The sequence below is a fragment of the Saccostrea cucullata genome, unplaced genomic scaffold (genome assembly GCF_032062105.1).
Source record: "Saccostrea cucullata isolate Sc308-1 unplaced genomic scaffold, CSIRO_AGI_Scuc_v1 ctg427, whole genome shotgun sequence".
Lineage (NCBI taxonomy): Eukaryota > Metazoa > Mollusca > Bivalvia > Ostreida > Ostreidae > Saccostrea > Saccostrea cuccullata.
Genome location: NW_026927029.1, coordinates 95310 through 115892, shown reverse-complemented (window position 1 = coordinate 115892; position 20583 = coordinate 95310). Strand labels below are relative to the sequence as shown.

General features: G+C 33.4%; 1 protein-coding gene across 6 annotated transcripts; it reads right to left on the bottom strand.

Moving 5' to 3' along the window:
- Positions 1 to 32: 32 nt before the first annotated feature.
- LOC134273317 (uncharacterized) lies at positions 33 to 20564 on the bottom strand. 6 transcript variants are annotated; one of them, XM_062755519.1, is made up of 9 exons: positions 20238 to 20564; positions 11543 to 11737; positions 8890 to 8943; positions 5603 to 5722; positions 5085 to 5317; positions 2884 to 4946; positions 2409 to 2689; positions 1192 to 1377; positions 33 to 1027 (listed from the first exon to the last, which is right to left on the bottom strand). In XM_062755519.1, exons 2-9 carry the CDS (start codon positions 11690 to 11692, stop codon positions 905 to 907), a joined length of 3210 nt encoding a protein of 1069 aa, XP_062611503.1. In that variant the 5' UTR covers positions 11693 to 11737; positions 20238 to 20564; the 3' UTR covers positions 33 to 904. The 6 variants fall into 6 exon arrangements, with proteins under 6 accessions (XP_062611503.1, XP_062611506.1, XP_062611504.1 ...); XM_062755522.1 differs by having other exon boundaries at positions 11633 to 11737; XM_062755520.1 differs by lacking the exon at positions 20238 to 20564 and adding an exon at positions 16527 to 16644.
- Between the last annotated feature and the right edge of the window lie 19 nt (positions 20565 to 20583).

The window sequence follows — 20583 nt, the reverse complement described above, 5'->3', positions numbered from 1 at the left end:
CCTCCTATTACATAATATCAACAACACAATGCTATTAATGATGATGTATTTATTAAACTACATGTATAAGTAACAAAACAGAAAATGTCTAAGTTAAATTAAAGTAAAATTAAATTTGGACGGAATTTTGTATATTAAGTGTTTATATAACAAACCAACTCCAGATCTGCAAAAGATTTGTGCAAAAACTACAACTGGACGGAGTGAATTGTATGAACGTTTTTATGGCAATGTAATAAAAATGAATTACTTTCGATCTTATCAATAATTAATCAAGGTTAATTTGCCATTAACAACAAAAATCTTAAATGTTCAATATATCTCAAAATACAACAATTTGACGTATTCAATAAACAAATTGTAACATTTTTGTTTAGTGGCTTAAATAAATCAAATCTTCAGTAAGATTACTGAAAAGCCTATATGCCATCAAATCAAACGTTTTATATATACCCAACGTATCTGGCACTGCTATATTTATTTGCTGTAGTAAAGAAAAATGTACGTGAATATAACAAATCTCTATTCCATACCCTTTATTTAAACTAAATACAATGTGCCAAACTTCAAGATAAATAAACAATGTAAGCAAGAAATAAAATATTAATCCTGGTTTGATATTTACAAGTCATATAAGCAAGAAAAAAACAGTCAGATTCAACCCTATCACGTCATGTAAACAATTTCAACCATTCTTCTCTCAAACTTCAAAAAAAACTAATAAACGGAATCACGTGACCACATCTAGGTATCAGCAGAAATATTCAAGGAATCACGTGATTCCGTCTAAAAATCAGCAGAAATATTCAAGGAATCATGTGATTCCTATCAGAGAAATACTGATGTCTCTTAGCACAACCAATCCCGTTCCCGTTTAAATTCATAATATTCTGGATAGTGCACTCTATCTCTTCTTTTTCTTTGCGCCCGCTGCATTTCCCTTTTTAGTGGTGGACTTGTCCTTCATTTTATCGTCTGGTCTCTCAGCTCCACCAGTTGCCTCAACTTCTTCAATCATTCCTTTAGCCTATTTAGAAATATGGATTAAAATATTTCTTTTAATATTATGAACGATAATTAACTTGATAGGCCTACATTTTACCATAACTAATCATTACATGGGTAAAAATAGGGTTGAGAGCAAATCCTTCGTATCAATCTTTTTTCTTTTGAAAATTTTCCTTAACTCACCCAAACAAAAAAGGTTGCAGCCCCTGCGCTGACGTCACGGATCTGCTCAAGTGAGTAGGGTTCAATCACTAACTTAGCTGACTGAGCTACATCAAGGTAGCAGTCTTTTGGGTCAAAGCCCGAAATGTGACGCATGACTGACTCTCGGCCTGTCTTACCCAGGATGCTCTGGCATGTTTTCCAAACCTGCAATATAAATTCTCAATAGATACTTGTCTTTGATTGGAAAAATTACATTCAGTAATGGTTCCCATGATATTGGCATATCTCTAAGCTATTATAATTGTTCTTTCCTGTGATTTTGAGGCTGTTACTAGGACGGAATTAGTCTTTATACAAAATATCTGAATGGATAAAGGTAGAAATAATTGAAAATGCATTGAGATCGTTTTGTTCATGAATGGCCTGCATATAGGAAATCAATTCTGTATCTAAGTCTAATCACATAATTATAAACTAGCTTTTATCGTGTAATCTGCATTCATTCACCCTAGTAACTGCTTTCTGCCGAGCAATTTGCACAGATAAATTACAGATGAAGAGAGATCAATAATTAAAGTTTACAGAATTAAATTTGCATTCCCTAATTTTGTTAAAACTGTGGTACTACTCGTTCAACGAACTAAGCACATTGCAACTAATAGTTGCATTTATCACGACACCCTTTGCACATTCAAGCGTCCTTGTTTAAGATGTTTTAAATGAAAAAAAAGAACATAAATATTGCATTTTAAAATGTTCAATTATTTTTTTTCCATGTGCGTTTGCTGTTCAATCAAATCCTTGCATACTTCTATCTGATTGGCTAATGTCAATATCAACACTATTTCTGTTAACAAATTAAGATATGTCAAAATTAAATTTTTGTGACGGAAACTTGCGAGCGTTTTAACTTTATAACTTGAATGAAAAGCACCAATGAATAAAACTGTTGAACTGCAAACTTAAATCGGACATACATTTTTCTGGAAAACAAATACGTAACAGACTTTTCATTAAGAACAAATTTATCTTAACAGAAACTTCCTTTAATTTGTGATTTTTATATGAATTTATTTGAATATTTTAAAGATTTTTGCCTTTATAATGTTGACATACAAGTTTAAAATTGGTTTCTCAAAGAGGAAAATTCGTTTGTTGAAATCCAATAGTTGTTGAATATCTTGCTAAATTCAGGCCTATCGAAAAAAATGTCTATTACATTAAATTGACCTGACCTTCACATCCTTTTTGGAATGTCCTATCAACAGGAATGCAGCTTGCAGTGACTGGTGAACGCCATCTGGCGGATTGCCGTAGGTGCGGATCTCGGCGATGGTTCTGTTGTCCATATTAAGGACGGAGTGGCGGAGTCTCTCGATTCTATGCAGCTGATCCCTAAGACGACCTGCCATGACAATCTGAAGATCCAGAAGACTATCGTAGTTAGCGGCTTTGGCGCGGGCGATTGCTTTGTCCAAATCATCTATGCTTCTGTTGTGTGATGCAGTATTCAGCTCTAAAAAAAATAAATTCATCTTCATAATAAATAACTTGTTCTTTCATACCTTTGTTAAAATAAGTTCATTTATGAATTCTTTTCCCCATTCTTCTCATCCTTATTGTTAAAAATTAAAGTCCTTATTTCTACAATTTGAGGAAATATTGTGTATCCGTACTTTCAAGTAGTTTTTTAAAAGCATTTGTTCATACCTTCTTTGGCTCTAAGAAGCTCTAAAAGCCTCTTTGCCTTCAGTAACAGTTTATCATTCTCTGGAGGGTTGGTTGCTTCAAAGTCTGCAATGCTCCTTTCCAGCATCCCTGGGTCCTTTAAGTCCATTGCTTTCTGAATGGCTCTCTTGAGAGCGCCCAGCTCCTTATCGGCTTCGTCCTGTTTGTGCTCTTCCTCCTCGCGGTTGTGTTTCATGTCAGCTTGCAGCTGATCCATCAACAATCGTGCGTCATCTTGATACAGCTCTGATGCGGGTTTCCTGTTGACTTGATACCTTGCTATGTTCTTCACTTGCCCATTTTCATCCTTCTGGTACAGATCCATTATATACTCTCCATACTCATCGAATGTAGCCTTGAACAGTTTCATGCCGTCTTGCTCCATGAATTCTAGCTCTTGGGCATTGGGAGGATCGTCTGCATGTCTTCTATGAAGGCAGGCGACCACGTTGTCAAAACCTTTAGGTACTGGTATAAGGATTTCTTTCTCTGACGTCTGGACTGTTTCCGTGACCACTTTGATTTCTTCTTTTGAGTCATCCCCATCTTTTGATTCATTATCTTCGCCATCTTCTAGAGCATGCCCATCCGACTGAATCATGTACGAATGTACATTATAAATTCTCTTGTTGTCATCGCCTTTCTTTTTGGCGAAAACATTCACCGAATACTCCCCTTCTATAGGCATATCGATATCGAATACCCACTTGCCATTGACTTCCTTGGGATAGACTTTCATGTGCTTTGTTGCATTAGGGTCATTGCTGTGAAGCTCACAGACAAGTTCCATATTATTTTTAGCCTGGAACTCCAACTTTAATTTGCCGTCCTTTGAATGAAGTTTACTATCCTTATGGGATAAGGCCTTTACACCCAAAGCATCAGCAATTGATTTTTTGCCTATGAAGCCATCAGTAATGTTGGGGAATGGCTTGTTCGACAGGTTCTTCTCGTTGCATTTGACGAGATAATTTAAGACATTGCCAGCTTCTCCATCTTCCCCGTCCTCATTAGCATATAATTTCAATGCGTATTCTCCTCCTTGAGGTAATCTGAGGTCGACAATGAATTCTCCATTCTCTTCTCTTATCACTGCATATTTGCTGAGAGTGGCTTCATCAACAATCGTATTCTTCAAAAGCTGATGCAGACGAATGTCTTTATGTGCACCCAGTTTGATTTCAACTTTTCCATCCTTTGTGATAATGATCGCACCGTCGTGAGATTTTGCCTCCAATCCTGCATTTTTGGCATCACCACCAAAACCCCAACCAATTGGCGGGCAATCTGGTAATGGAAGGCAATTTTTCTGTGCTTCTGGACAATTTATGAGATATGTGCAGGTCAAATCAAAGATGTCCGACTCACGCACGTCTAGCCCAAAAATGTCCATTTTGAATTTTCCTTGTAGAGGAAATCTCAATGCAAATCGAAGATTCTCAGCTGTATGCTCAAACAACACAAACCGATCTAGATTGACGTCTGCTTGATTCCCGCCGGCAGATTTGTTTTTATAAAGCATGTATTTGAACCTATAGAATTCGCTTCGATCTGGAGGCAACGAGAAAGGAAGGGAGATTTCTCCATCTTTTGCCGTAAGTACACATTTAGTTTCACTTTTGGGTGTAAAGTTAATTCCAAGGTAGTAGAACCTCTCCCTCACATACACGTGACTCTCGTAATCTTTGACTGTGATGGGCTTTTCTAACAGTTGCCAGTCTTGCTCATCGGGGAAATGTGTCCATATTAACTGGTCAGGGTTGGGCAGAAAGTAGAATTCATTTACACGATGTTGTGTCTCCCCTTCCGATTCCTCTTCATCCTCTTGTGTAACGTTACCGTCATTGTCAACAAGTGTCCACTCACTTGACTTTTTCCCAACAACACATGCTGAGGCCCAGAATGCATCCATGAATCTCCAGTCGTCTTTGATATACACGGCATTCCACTGGGCACCCATGTTCTTCCTTTCACACTTACTGCCGATTTCATATGCAGCACTTTTGTTCATGCCACTTACTATGACACAAGGTAGACCTGCCATTCTACAAAAACAATTCAAACATTGTTAGACCTAGGTTGGAAAAATAGAGTTAAAATATTTTCAATATATTTTTATAGAAAGATGTTCCATTCCGACAAAATATTTTTGAGGAATATTACAGTCAAATGATATTACTCACTGACACAATCCTGACACCAGATGAGCATGATTGCCTTGATTCTTTTGAATTTTGGTGAAGTACTCCAGGGGTGAGTGCGTGGGAGGGTCGCTGTCCACCTTGAGACTGTAAACATCAATAGCTGTCACCCATCGGAAAATGGCGCGCGCCTTGGCGACGTCATCCCAGTCCTCTTCTGCCGTCAGGTATCGGATGAGTTCCTTAAATGACCCCATAAGGAGCCTAGGGGGAGCCTGAAAAATAAATACAATAAGCTTGAAGACAATTAAGAAAAGATAGAGTAATTCATAAAAGCATAAGAATTAATGCATAGGCTAAAATGACCCTGGAAACGCATGAAGTGCATTCTTCACTGCATGAGAACCATGGAATTGGATTTTTAAAGATCTTAGCAAAACAAGGTTAAGTGATGGTTTTTACAATTTGATCAAATTTTCGAAAAGCAAGATAATGTGCTGTAAAAATTATTTTATCCCCGTATCAAAAGCCAACAACTAAATGCAAATACGTATACTTACATTGAGGACATAATCATCAACAAACTTGTACTTTTCCAAGCTGAAGATGTCATCCTTTAGGGTTTTCGGCGGTTTGGGCGGGGGGATCTGTCTGCTATGATAGGGTGGCGGTTTTCTCCCCTGTAATATTGTATAAAATAATTGCTATGAGATTTTTATTTTAGATGTGAATTCTACATCTTAATTTCCCTGCACCATGATATTTCAATAACCAGTGTTGTTATAAACGATGGTGTACTTGTAGAATCAGTTTAGAGATTTTTTTCCCCAAAAAAAACCATTTCCAGAAACCAGAAAACTAATCATCCATTTTTAAGATGACACAGCAATAATGACTTTTCCAATAAAACTGCCATTCTACATTGGGTCTTTCAAACGAAGTCTCAGCATAAACTATCATACCAACTCGGAATATTCTATATCATCAGGTTTGCATTTGGAGCTGTACCATTTTTTTTTTATTTCTGGGTTTTACCATAATAAGATACTAGTATTTTATTGTTTTCTTGGTTTTGTTATAGCATTTTTGAATTTCATGGATTATATTTCAGTATAATCATGTGGTTTTTCGATTTAATCGAAATCAGAAATCAACAGATACTGTCACAGTTATGAATCTTATATACAAGTTACGTCTGTACCAAGTTTTTGATTTGAAAATTTGCTTAAAGAAAGCCTGACGAACGAAAAGATACCAGTATACGACGAAGAGCTTAACTTCCGAAGTATAATCTCTTCTTAAATTGTCTAGAAAAATTATGAATCAAATACTGAACACGAGTCATTTTATAAATATTTTCTTTGGCCAAAAGTTTCACGGTAAAGAAGTAAAGTCTAAATAAAAAATTTAGACATTAAATAAACACGAGAAATTGATCCAAAGATGAGACATTTGTCTGTGGACGTCAATTCTCTGAACTGAAACACAGAAAAATAAATATTTTACATGTACCCTTTATAGGTTTTAAATTGAAAAATATAATTACACCAAATTGATTTTGCTACTGAATAGGATTTTCAGAATGTTTAATGTCACGTAAGAATAATAAGCTGGTAATCACGATATGTTTATAAATTTTTGATAGGAAAATGTAAACAACGGCAGATTTTTTCATTAAAGATCTGCTGCTGAGATCTAATCGAACACGATGCATTCATATAAAAAGTTTTCATTTTAAATCTCCGTACGTAATCCATTATATCATTAATCGTTTTCATCTGATGGAGACTTTTTTATGTAATTTAACCTTTGAAGAATCTGCAGCTTTTGTGTACATTATTTGATATCAATATTTATCAATATATTGATATTTATCAATATTGATTCAGAACATGGCCTGGTAGATCAAGGTGTTTCTCTGAGTCCCAAAACAAATTTAATGATTTTATAAAAACAAGGATTATACAGAATTTTCCACATCAGGAAAATACCCCCCGATCGAGGCACTTTTTTTATATATGGCATATTATAGAAGTCCATGATTATGCATTTACTGATATCCAAGATAAAAGATTCATAAATGAAGAAGACATAAGTCCAGTGTCATAGGGAATGTCAAGGTCGAAAAAAATAAGAAACAGTTGAATTGCTCTCGCCAATTTGTATCAGAGTATTAAGTGTAATAAAAACATCTTTTAAAAGTCAGAAAGAGTATATCTTTGGGAAGTCAAGGTAAAAACATTATCAGTTGCGATATAAAGTAAGATGGAAGATCGTGCTATACGACCTAGAACTTGTTTCTCTAAAAATCAGATAGATTTAAAACGAATATACTTTGGTCGAAGTTATAGAGAAAGACAAAAAATTATAGCATCTTGGAATTGCTTCAAACAATTTCTTCCAGGGCAAAAAAATTGAAGAAATACTATACAATGTAAAACTTTTTTCTCTCAAGCGAGCTAAACGCAAAATGAAGAATAGTGAGGTCAGGGTCATGATAGGGGCACAAATAATTGATAAAATGTGACAATAACTACCAGCAGTCATGCTGTATAGCCTAGATAATTTCAACAGATCAGAAGCAGAACAAACAGGGACCTCTAAGATTGGAATCAGGTGCCATAGAAGAGTAAGCAAAAACATCAGAGAGAAAACTCTGTGGACAATCCATTGTGGTAATAAAGACCTAACAATATGTATGAAAAAAAAACGTCATTCAGCATTTGACTAAATGACAGCTTGTATTTGCTGACAAAGCCATTGTAATCATAGAACTTGCAAAAAGATGACTTTAAACGAGATTGTTGATATTCTTATTTCATAACGTGTGTATCAATAGCTTGCCTAGTTTCAGAAATAGTTTGTATAAGTATCTAAAAAAAACATGCATCTGATTAGGACATATGACATATAAGTTAGGGAAGTTGACCTCAGAAAATGTTATGAGTAACAGACAAGATCACCCGTGGGTATCCGACAATGCAGAAAATCGGTCTTCAAAGTAAAGTATATATCCTCTATGTTATATGTCACAATGTTTGGTTGAGTTAACCAAATTCAACATCTATTACTTTGACAGTGGTCAAATACAGTTATCAGAAAATCTATACCTATTAGAGATGAAGAAATCGAATTTTATTTTAAAAACAAATCAGTAAAATGGTCATACCTTGGACTTAATGGACTTTTCGGTACTTCCCGACATTATCCTAACAGGAGCTTATGTTGAAATGCACAGATTTTATCGGATGACAATCATTTTGATGCTAAAATCAATGGGAACTTATTGATATTATAAGTCGTATGAAAAAAAAACAACAGGCGGTTCTGATTTAACACAAAGGAAAAATCCATATGGATAACGTATATACCAGCGCTTCCGTAAACCTTTCCTCGAGCTAGTCCAAATTTGCTTTGAAAAATGCCATTATGTGAAAACAGAACTCGGAGAGAAAGCGCTGTTGACGAAATCCATGAACCCTAGAAAGTCATACAATGGATTTCTTTCGTTTGAAATAACAATGAGTTCAGCTTTTCTTGTTTTGATTCCATTTAACTGTTTAAACTTCAGATCATATCCACTTTCACGCAATATTACTACTACTAGTATCTATATGTATAAGAAAAGGGACATACCAAAACCAGGCTTATGAAAGATGTGGTAAAGATAAAAGGAAATGTGCACATCAGAGTAAACCAAGGATAAAAAAACACCACCATGTGTAGAAGGTCAAATGCAACGAACAACTGAGTTTTTCCTTAAATCTACACATTCAAGGAAAGTTGAACGAAGCATTTCTACTTGTGCTGCACGCCCTCAACCTAAAACCAAACACCCTCTTGTTACAACCTCTTCATCATCTGTTCCTTGTGAAATGCTTCTTATGTCATCTTTTCCACTCTGAAAGGTTCAAATAAATCATTTATAAAATTGTTTAATTCTTGTTACTCACAATTTTAGTAATTCATTATGCATATTTAGACACCTCAAACACTTTTTTTCTTATTTGGTGGATTTCAGCTGGTGTAAAATAATAATGTCATACTTGTAACCTTTTTAAAGACAGGGTTAAAAATAATGCTTTGCGTCTGTTAGAACCACCTACCAACATGAAAAGGAATTTGATTTTAAGGATTACAATTTGACAAAAATGTGTTCGTTTAGAAATACTTGTATATCAGTTATGTTCAATAACTACCACCACGGTAAGCTCTTGGAAACCATAACATTTCATATCGGAATTGCCTTCAAATTATTGATAAGAAACAAAATGAAAGAAATGACCTTATCGTGTTCTCAGCAACGAAAGTTACATTTACAAGTTCAGTCAGTTGTTCGAGTCAATATCACTAAAATAACACATACAAGATTATCGAAATACAATATTGCAGAGATTATATTGGTTTTAATTAGTTCTTTGATGATATTTCTCATCACAAAAAAAGTTTAAATCTTCAAAATTAAATGATATTTCATTTTTATATTTTTATCTATAATGCAACAATTGATTAGCATGTTAGAATTAAAGGGAACATTAACAAATAAATATACAGCATTGCTAGGTCAGTCAATAAGAGGTCATTGGAACATATTAAATTGATATATATTCTTTTTATACACTCGCACTATCGGCAAATATTCGTAATCCTAAATAAGACTTATTGATTAAATTTTACTTTCTCTAGAATGCATGCAGTTTATATAGAGTTCATCTGAACACCACGTTAAAACACCATATAGATATAAAATTAAAAAATTCGATCAAAAAAATGGGAACCAAAGATTAAGAAGCTGTACTTGACAAAATATATTTTTAAGTGAGGTATGTAGTATCTTGTATGAATGATTGGTCAATTTTGAGCATTCAATCATAAGCAGCATAGACCTTTAATTAAACACCTACAAAATTACAAAGTACAGCATAAAGCTAAATCGTTTCCCTATATGCTTCATACACACATTAAGTACTCAAAATAGATTTTATCCATTATCACTTAGGGCTGGACTACTTTAAAAATGTAAACTACTCTTCAGAAACTTGGCAAGACGCAACATTTGAAAGAAGTGTCCTACTGACATATTTCATTTCATCAAATAAAATCTGCAACATGGCTATTTCAAAATTTCAAAATAGTCATGCTGCAGCTTTTTCATATGATAAAAATAATATGTGAGAAATGACACAAGACAACAATTGCATCTGTAGGACACTTGTTTTATAATTTCAGCAAAGCTAGTACATGCAGTATACAATCTTATATACATGTACAACATGCAATGTTCAGCACATATAATTAAAGGAATACAGGATATGTTCTAAACTTTCTAATTTATTATTCATGTCGACATAAATATTTAGGAGAGTTAAAAATTAAAATAAATGGTGAAGGAACTAAATTTTTATTAACCTCCAGGGAAAGGTCCATAAATAAAATCTTTTTAACTGTCTGTGCAATGTTCGATGTATAATTATGAACTAGTAACAAAAAGATGCTCACAAAAACTTTGATCGTTTTCAAGCCAAAATAGAAACCAAATAGGCGCCGCTAATCGGAGAGAGTTCAACGTATTGCTTCCCTCTTCTTTGAAAATATTTCATCGACTTTTTTTTGCAAGTGGTAGATTTTAGTAAACATATAAATCTTTTCTTTTAAAAAAAAAAAAACTGATTTACCGTAATGAAGGCTAAATTTTAATTAAAAAAAATTCTTTGTTGCCAGTAACTTGGAAGACAAAGCAAGAATTGTGTAACCCACTACAGCTAATGAAGTTAAGACAAGCTTTAAAATCATTAATTTACAAAGAAAAAATAAGCAAAAGCACTAAGAGGCTGGGAGTTGATTTCTATATAATGCCTAGCTACTCAAGGTTGTACAACAAAGAAACATTTAAAACTACGGGAACAGCGTGCACTGTATTGACAAAATGCGAAGGAAATTTTTTAGCCTTGTTTGGTTTTCTTTTTTTATATATATATATTAGACAACTGGTTGTGCTTCATGTTCTGATGGTGTTCAGGATGTAAGCTTTTGTACAAAGATAATGTGTCACGCTCCGCATCGTGGATCTAAATGAAAAAATCTATTACGATGTGAGAGAGGGGGAAGCGAACTGTTTAAATGTCAGATTGCATTGTGCATGACACAACGACATGAATGGACGCAACAAAAAGTACGTGGAACAAAAAAGAAACTATAAAGAAGAGAAATTGAAAGCAATATATAAATCATAAAGATGCAACATAAATCATTGGTAACTAGAGGTAGTTTTTTTTATAATTACAATTAAAAATTCCACATTTATCATTTATATGTAAATGAAATATATGGAGATAATGAACATTATTCAAGCTCCAAAGTCACATTTTGGAGCAGAGCAAGCATGGACCTGAAACATCAGAGGTGGGATCAGATGCCATATAAGAAGATATTTTGTCAAGCTACATTAAATTTCCTTTAATCTACCTCTAATTACACTTAAGCCACGGTACAACACTCACAGTGGGTGCAGCAGATTTGGGTGGGTTACGAGAACTAGAGGGTGTGTCTGTGCCTGACGGGGAAACCCCGTTTTGAAGTGATTTCTTTACATTTGGCGCCGAAGACGAGCGCTGCACCGTGTCCTGTGGTGTGGACGGTTTCGATCCCATGACAACTGTCACGTGGTGTGGACTCTCACTTCATATTCAGCAAATCTGTAACGAAAAAAGAGCTGATCTATTCAGTAAATTCTCTTAACAAATTATCAAAGATTGTTACAGGTAAAATATATCTTTTTTGTTGAGACACAACTCACAACTTACAATTGAATGCAAAGAAAAAACATTTGTGTTTTACAATGTACTATAAAATGGATTATATGGAGGTAACGGACAGTATTCCTTCTCAAAAGTCCATGAAACAATACAAAATAGGAGTAGAGCAAACACGGACCTCCAAAACATCAGAGATGGGATCAGGTGCCATGGAGAAGTGAGCATCCCCTGCCGTCCGGTCCCACTCGTTGTGCGATCCTTGTCATGATCGTGAAATAATGGAAAAAAATCTGTCGACAGTCCAATGTTTATATAATGGCCTAACACTTAGTATGAAAAACGTCAGTCAGTATTTGGTTAATGATAAGTTGTATTTGCTGACTGTGTCATTGTATCGACCGAAGATCTTACAATATGATGACTTTTAAACGAGACTGCTGATATTCTTGTTCCAGCAACTAAAGGAAGGCAAGTTGATGATTGAAAAGTTGCAGTGATATCTCGTTGTCATAAAGCTTATTAACATTAATGTCTTTTTCATGTAAAATTATTCAAATATGAAACAGATGTCTCAGACTTTATGGTATTTTTTTTCTTATTTCAAGCTCACCGGGATATATCGTATCGATAGAAGAATGGAAATAACCATTATTAATTGACAATACGTCGTCGATATATCTAACTGTCGAGCTAAAAGCCACAGCAAGTGTTTTCTTCTTTTCACGTATAAGATTACTTAGTATTACAAATTCTGCTTCATATGAATATAAACATAGGTAATCAGAGATTACAGAGCTCACCTCAACGAATGTTGTCTTTAAGTAAGGCAAAATCACACAATTAACCAACAAAAAGTGTACATTCCAAAAATGAAAATATTTAAGCAATTTTGGAACTTTGAAACAGACCTACATAAAAAATTTAAACTAGTTCTTCTTCATGAAAATGTAATCAAAATCTCTGAAGTTGATATTAAAAGGAAGTTTGGTTTATACAATGTTATATAAGCCTTATAGTTTTGTCAAATTGACTACTTTTATTTATATAAAAAAGTCTTCGGATTCAGCATCCGAAAAGTTTTCCAACAAACTGTTGGAGTTCTCCTTATAGGGCTCATAGTTAATTGGAAATGAAACATGCTAAAAACAACATTTTCAATCCACAAAAAGGAGGTCAGATTCAGCATCTTTTCTTTTGTATCTTCCTATGAAGCAGAAATTATTCAAAAAACTTTAACTGTTCACTCAAGAAAATGAAGGTCACAACACTTGTGTGCATCCTTATCATCCATGCAAGTTTGGTCAACATAGGGCTTATAGTTACTTGGAAATGAAACCTGCACAAAAAAATTTAACCTGCTCACGGAAAATGTTTTATCAATATCAATTAACTATAGTTATGTATCATAAGTTTGGTAACATAGTTATAGTTACTTGGATATATCCCTGCACCAAAAACTTCAACCTGTTCAAACCTAAAATGTACACCACAGGGTCTGCATCCTTAGATGTATCATCCATGTTTCACATAAGACTTATAGTTAATTGGAAATTTTTAACCTGTTCACTCATGTAGAAGAAATGGCAAGCCCGGTAGTCAACCTTAACATAAATTGTATAGGCTTATAGTTACGACATAAACTGTGACCAAAAATGTTAACCTGCTCCAAAAACATTAATCTGTCATTTCTTTGTTTAAACTGTATATTCCACTTTCTCCCATGCATGTATGGACATAGTTTATTTGCTTAACCTTAACCTGGGACGCTCACATGCTCGTTGAGGTGAGCTAAACCAAATTTCAAAAGCAAGGCATAATTCCAATACACACTCTAAGGTTGATATTAAAAGGATACTGGAGGTCCTCATTAACTACATTTATGTAGTCTTCGGAGACAAAGTTTTCCAACAAACTGTTGGAATCCCATTGGGCACTAATTGTGCTCCTTTACTTTATCTTCCTATGAAGCAGAAATTATTCGAAAACATCTTTAGAAGAAGAGGACAACACTTGTGGCCATCACTTCGAAATTCGGACATATCGACGGTGTTTTATCAATATCAATTAACTATAGTTATTATATTCGCATATTGACTCCATATATCCCACTAAACTCCAAATAAAATACACCACAGGGTCTGCCACATCTGTTTCACATCTAGATGTTTTACTGACCATAGACGACAAAGGCTAGTTAACAACTAAATTGTATGACAAACGAGATGACTTTTCTTTCGTCAACTTTCCTTATTTATGTAGTAATAGTCCACCATTTTATGGTTGTTATTAGACCTAGTTAGCAATATTACCTATCGTTGCGTCGTATTTTTGCTGACTGATCTCATACCAGTTGTAAGACCTTTGTTTTTGTACTGAATTAACTACGGATATATACGTCTATTTGTCAATAGATAGCCGAGGCTCAAGGCGGATGTGACTGGTCATCAACAGTGGATGCCTACTCCTCCTTGGCACCTGATCCCACCTCTGGAACTTACAGGGATCTGTATTTTATGCCCACTTCACATATTTGTATTGTTCGTGGAACTTTTTTACATCGATCACCCTTTGTTATCTTTACTTTTTAGATTGTTACATACAATGCAGTGCCATTGCGTTTTAAATTTCGGCCACATAATGTTTTGATTGGACGCTGTTACAGTAATAGAAACATTAACCTTTGTCATTATAGACATATGGGAGCGAGGGTATCATTTTAAGAGCTCAGTCCTTACGGTTCCTTTAAGTTTCATTTGTTTTTGCTGCTGTTGTTTTGGAATCACAAGTCACTGATCTAAAGCACTTTTCTATAGTTTTATTTTTTAATAGAATTTTCATTTTAAGAGTCTAATGCTAAACGTCAACAAAACTTAATCAGTCGTTGACTGAATCTATCGATTAAAAGATGTCTTGCAATACCCTGAACAGATCCACAGAATTCTTAACAAATGCCAATTATTTCACAATATTTGAAAGTGTTTTATGCAAATACCTACAAATGTAATAATTTGGAATGATAGATTAAAATTTAAACGCTGACAATACATCTTAAATGTGGGGGATTTTGCCATCAAACTCGTTTGTAAATATCGTACACAATTACAGGCAATTGTACTACCAATTTAATAAAACTTTTAATTTATAAATTCAAATAATTCTTTGGCGATTTCAAAAATTTTTCATTTGTTCTCAAACATTTAGTGTACACAGTTGCTGAAAACATATTACTTTTTAACTTGAAAAAACGTTTATTTATAAAAGGTGGGCAGTCGTGCTTTGAGAACACATGTACTAGAACATTGACTTTGCCACCTGCAGAGGTACCATTGACTTTTCCACCTGTTTTTATAAGCTTTTAAATTAAAATTTTGAAATGCTTCAAAAATTTCTAATGAATATACTCGTACATTACAAAAATTTTAACGTATAAATAATTACTGTAATGCTTATTAACAATTCTGTTTTTAAAGGCGTGGGATGTTGAGCTTCATATCTTGTATTAAACTCCGGATCACACAACTGATTCAGCAGCATTCTACTTCAGTGATATGGGTCAAGGGAGATGGAATTAAACTCGACCAATTAGTTCCACAATGTCGTATGCTTTTATTTTCAACTACAAGAACTGAAAGTATTTTAAATCTTATAATGTTACACCAATGACTTCCTCAAGAGTTTTCGAATCGTATTGTCCATCAGAATTAAATAAAATCTTATTGATCCCCTAAAACATCCCTCACATTAAATCTATACTTTGTCATCAAAGTACTGTTATTTTATTCCGTTTACTGTGTCTATAATGCAGAACCATGTAGCATTGATTAATTAGATCGGAATATTAAAACATTCGGTGATATAGATATGATATTTACTCAGCGTGTAGCGTAACTTTGATGATACGTTGCTGGATTCATAAAATCATTGATTTTTTTTAAGTAATTAAAGAGAGTCTGACATAGATTTTTGCACTAAGAACAGATATCATTTAGGGAATATTGCAAACTCACTGATCTACTCTGAAGAGAGTAATGTCCCTATTTAAATCTGACAAACAAGAGATAGAAGTGTAATCACATACCGGCCACACTTACGATGTTGGCGATATTGGACTTCCAATTGTATGATTTTATGCCTCGTTTAAATACGGCACTACGAGATGACAGCCGTTAGGTAGTGGGTGCCAAAATTATGCATATCTCTGTCTGTCATGGCCTTGTGCCAGTGTGCAGAGAGAAATCTACAAGCCAGCACCTACCATATCTCCATGATTGGCGCCTCATTCGAGCTAGGCTTGAAATTTTCTTCATGTTAGTAGCATCTAGGGTATAGTGAGTATTCAATCATCATTGAAATTCATTAGGTTTGTTCCAGAATGGATTTGATAAAGCTCCAAAGTAAATTTGAAGAGTAATCTATCCTTCAGATATGAAAATTGAATTTAGCAGCCAGAGCAAAGATGGTGCTTGGACAGCCAGTTAAATCAAAACGATTCTTTGACTTTTTTTTAATTTTTAAAAAGTCTCAGATTATTCTTTAATTTAAAAAAAGGTTCTGTGTTGAAATCATTAACATTTGCCATATGAGTGAACTCATTGAAACTGATAATTTTTCTAGATTCACCTGAAAAATTGTAGCAAATAAAAGCACAGAAAAACCCCCACTTCATTGTAAGCCGATTATTCTCTAGAGAAATAAAAGTGTTTCATCTTACAATTTACATGTACGATACCTGGATTCTAAGACAAATCCCAAAGCAAAAAGTTCACCTCAATAAGTCCCGTTTCTTATTGACATTCCTGGAACTTTTCAACCTTCCTATTACCATGTATTACTGCCAACCCGACACAGTTACCTTTATCAATAGATTAAGTTAAATAACTGCGATTGTTCTTTAAATAAACTTGTACATGTTAATCTTGTGTACACGAATTGTCTATCGATTTGCAATCAACCAAAGAGCTTCCGGGATAATGTTTTTGCGGTTGTCAAAATAATTCGCCAAAATTTGTGTCACCTTTATCACAATTTTGTTCCACTTTTGCAATTTTCACACAATTTATGCTTAATTTCAAATACTCTGATGTTTACGCATGAGGTATATAAATGAAAACTTTAACACAGAGCGAAACTGTCAGTCTTCTGAAGTTATATCCCCCAATTAGACTATATACTATTTTTTTTTCTAATTTTTGTCGACTAATTAAAAAAAACTTCACATCTTTTTTTTCTAGGAAACAGAAATGAAAATTGCTTTTTGTTTTTCGAAAATGTAATATAAATGAAAGCGTTTGTTATAATTTGACTGTTTTTTTCTATACGTTTTTGTCGTGACCAGAATTTAATTGCTTCACAACACTGATTTTTCGATTAAATGTTAGAATATCATTAAACTGCTTTTTGTTTGATAACATTTTATTTGTTTGACGAAATTTATAATTTGAAAAAGCGTTGGAGCAAATTGAAACATTTGGTCACAGCTTTTAACGTAGACATGATAAATGGTCGATCACATTCCTTAGTGATACCCCACTATATATTATAAGAGAGATAAAATCAGATTTTTTATTACATAATTTCAGTATATACATCTACTTTTACATTTGATATTTTATTTGGTTTGACGAAATTTATCATGCATCTTTTATGTTGTGCAGATTTAAGAATTGTCTTATAATGTGATAGTGTTTTAAATGAATTTAGATGAATATTGATCTGAATGGTTGGAAAACCTTTGCGTTCATCATTCTACGCAGAAAAAGAACCATTTATATGCCTGTAGACTTAGTATATGTACATAAAATGTATACTAGTTTATAATGTAAACTAGAAATGACACTTTAGAGTCGGTATTTATGGTTTTACATCGACCTACTTTAAAATTCATAAAATAACTTGGGATGGTTATGATTTTATGACATTTTAGTAAAGGAAAAATCCGACATTTTATCATTTTATGACCTATATATTTATGTGAACTTTGTTAATTTTCTCGGTATGTTGTAGGGGAGATGATAGTTAGGAAAATTAAGATATTTAAACGGAAGAACTTTTACAAAATATGATAAGCAAGAAAATATTTTATATGAAAGCGACACCCACCCCCACATCCACCCCCCAAAAAATAATTCTACGCATTGGAAAGGGAAAACAAACAAAAAAATCATTTTATTGTTGATATTTATATCTGTTTTAATCAATTAAAGTAGGATTAAAAAGATTAATTATTGTATTAATGATGCAAATCTTTTGTAGTTTCATTGATGGAACAGCCACTGATTAAGAAATCTGTACAGGCGACTTGCCTACTATGTAGTTAATGCAGTGATGAACGCAATGGGGTTTCTTAAGAAATAAAGGAGAAAATATTCAGTGGATGTAAATATACCAAAATAACTTTTACAAAATTTGATATGCAAGAAAATATTTGTAATCAGTTCACTTCCTAAAAAGTATTTTAAAATAAAGTATTTTAAAAAATTACTATACTTTTTCTTTTAGAATACTCAATTATTTTCACAACTGTCAGTACTGTCTACATCATTGATCTTTTCGTAGTAGATTATGTTAACTGTTCAGATGTTGATTTGTTCAATTGTTTAATTTTCATAAAATGCAAAGTTGGGTTGATTTATTTCGTGAGAGTGCTATCAAATATTTTAAGTAAAAAAAATATTAATATTACTGGACATTTCTTTTGTTATCAGTTTTGCAAAAATGCAAGAATATGCCCCAGCCTTGTAATTATATATACTTCCTTTTTTTCGCCGAGGTTTTCTTTTAAAATTTATGATATGTCTTTAATTCTTAAAAAACTTTATTTCATAAGCTGTTTCGCAGAGGTGCTATCAAATATTTTAGGGGGGAAATAAGTTTGGAAACGTGCTGTTTCGAAAATGGGGAATATGCTCCTGCCTGGTCTGACATTCCCTTCCTTTCCGATGTTGAATGTTAAGAATTATGGGGCCTGTGTTCGAAAATGGGTAATCTTATCTGTATTAAAATAATTGAATTGAAAATTCTTGCAAATATATTTTAAACTTATAATATCTTATTATATATATCCAATGAATTGAGAAAATTTAGTGCACCAGTAATAAGAATCCATTAACCCTGAAATTTTCATCCATCGATTGATAAATGAAAAAACAATCCTAATTAATATAAGAGCATGTAAATTCGACCATTTATAATTGCTCTCAATATATATAACTTCTAATTTCTCAACCTCATTCTCCGAAGATAGATGGGGTAATTTGAAATTGACACATCACTATTATTTTTATTCAAGAAACCTCAATATGGCCTCGTTTTAGATAACCATCAAGCAAAGATGTTCAATAATTGATTCTTCTCTTTTTGTTTTATCTTTTAGTCATGACTCAGGAGAAAATGGGTCTTAATCAACGGAGTCTATAGGTGTAGTTCAGCGTTAGACAGACACATACAACAAAAATTGTTCTGAGAATTAATGTCTGTGTAGAAATATTAAATAACAGAGAGAAAAATATCGTAATCAAAATCCTTAAAGTAAACGATTAACATTTCACAAAAGGAAATAGGGACATAAACCCTAGATACTAAGGACAAAATTTGTATAACTTATTAACTCTGCTGGATAGGGCTTATTGGTTGACAGGTCGGAAAGCAAACGAAATAATTTTTCTGTTATATGCTTTATATTATTTTAAGAAAATTTCCGTAACTTTCTAAAGGTTTATAAATGCCTATATAAGTACATGATCCTGTAATATTCTTTATCATTATTTAAAAAAAAATTCTGTAACTTTCTTAAACTTTATAAATACCTATATACGTATGTGATCCATTCTCTCAATGTCACTGCCCCGGGGTGGGGCGTAGGACTCCTAATTTAGACACACAGCAAGTACACATATTTTTTTCCAGTTCTATTCATAATTAATGTCCTTGGAATGTACATCGTAAAATTTAATTGTCTTTTTGTGTAACAAAATCAGATCAACGGTGTTCATTTAAAACAGCCATTCAAATACCGTTAATCCATTTAGGACTATATATGCAACTAGTTACGTACCAAAGGGGTATTGATTTGTTTAATGGGTACTTTGCTGTTCACTTAGCCTCGATTGATTACTAGTATGTTTTACGAGCCCGTGGTAAAAGCATGAACAATCTGCAATTTAACACTTTTTTTGATATAACATGATGTAAGCATTATTCCATTAACCCCATTTTATATAAATCACAAAAATATAAACGCATACCGTACTCTAAATTCTTAAATTTATTCTAAACATTTTCTTCAAATTGAATTCATTCTTTCATTGAGTAATTTTATTTCTGTCGATCTCATGCACGTTCTGAGATAAACTCAGGTAGTTGGTAACGATTCAAGTTCCCCAAGACTTAATTTACCTGTCAGGGACCTACAGAAGGAGATACATAGAACATAAAATCTTACCTCTTCTTCGATGGGTCCTTTGGAGTCGAAAACGTATATCTCTTCGCTTGATTTGTTTGTCAAATAATTTAATTCATTTTTAAATCGCCGGTCACAAAAATTGGATTTTTCCTTTTTTCAAGCGATTGACGCAGGTAATAGTGTTTAGGCAGGTAACACATCACGTGACAGTATATCAAACAAACCTTGTTTATCGTCTTCTGGTAATGGATCGGTGGTCATTGTTATCGGTGTCGTCCTAGGGTATAGAACTCCAAACAGGCAAACCTGTGGAGAATATTACCTAAAAAGAATTTAAAGGTCTGCACGGTTATAAGCCCTTTTTATTACCAATGAAGAAGAAATA

Coding starts and splice junctions, on each gene's coding strand:
- LOC134273317 (XM_062755519.1), bottom strand. CDS start 11,692: ATGGGATCGAAACCGTCCACACCACAGGACACGGTGCAGCGCTCGTCT. Junction 8,944..11,542: donor CCAAATCTGCTGCACCCACT/GTGAGTGTTGTA, acceptor TGAACCTTTCAG/AGTGGAAAAGATGACATAAG. Junction 4,947..5,084: donor CTGGTGTCAGGATTGTGTCA/GTGAGTAATATC, acceptor TTGTTTTTGTAG/AATGGCAGGTCTACCTTGTG.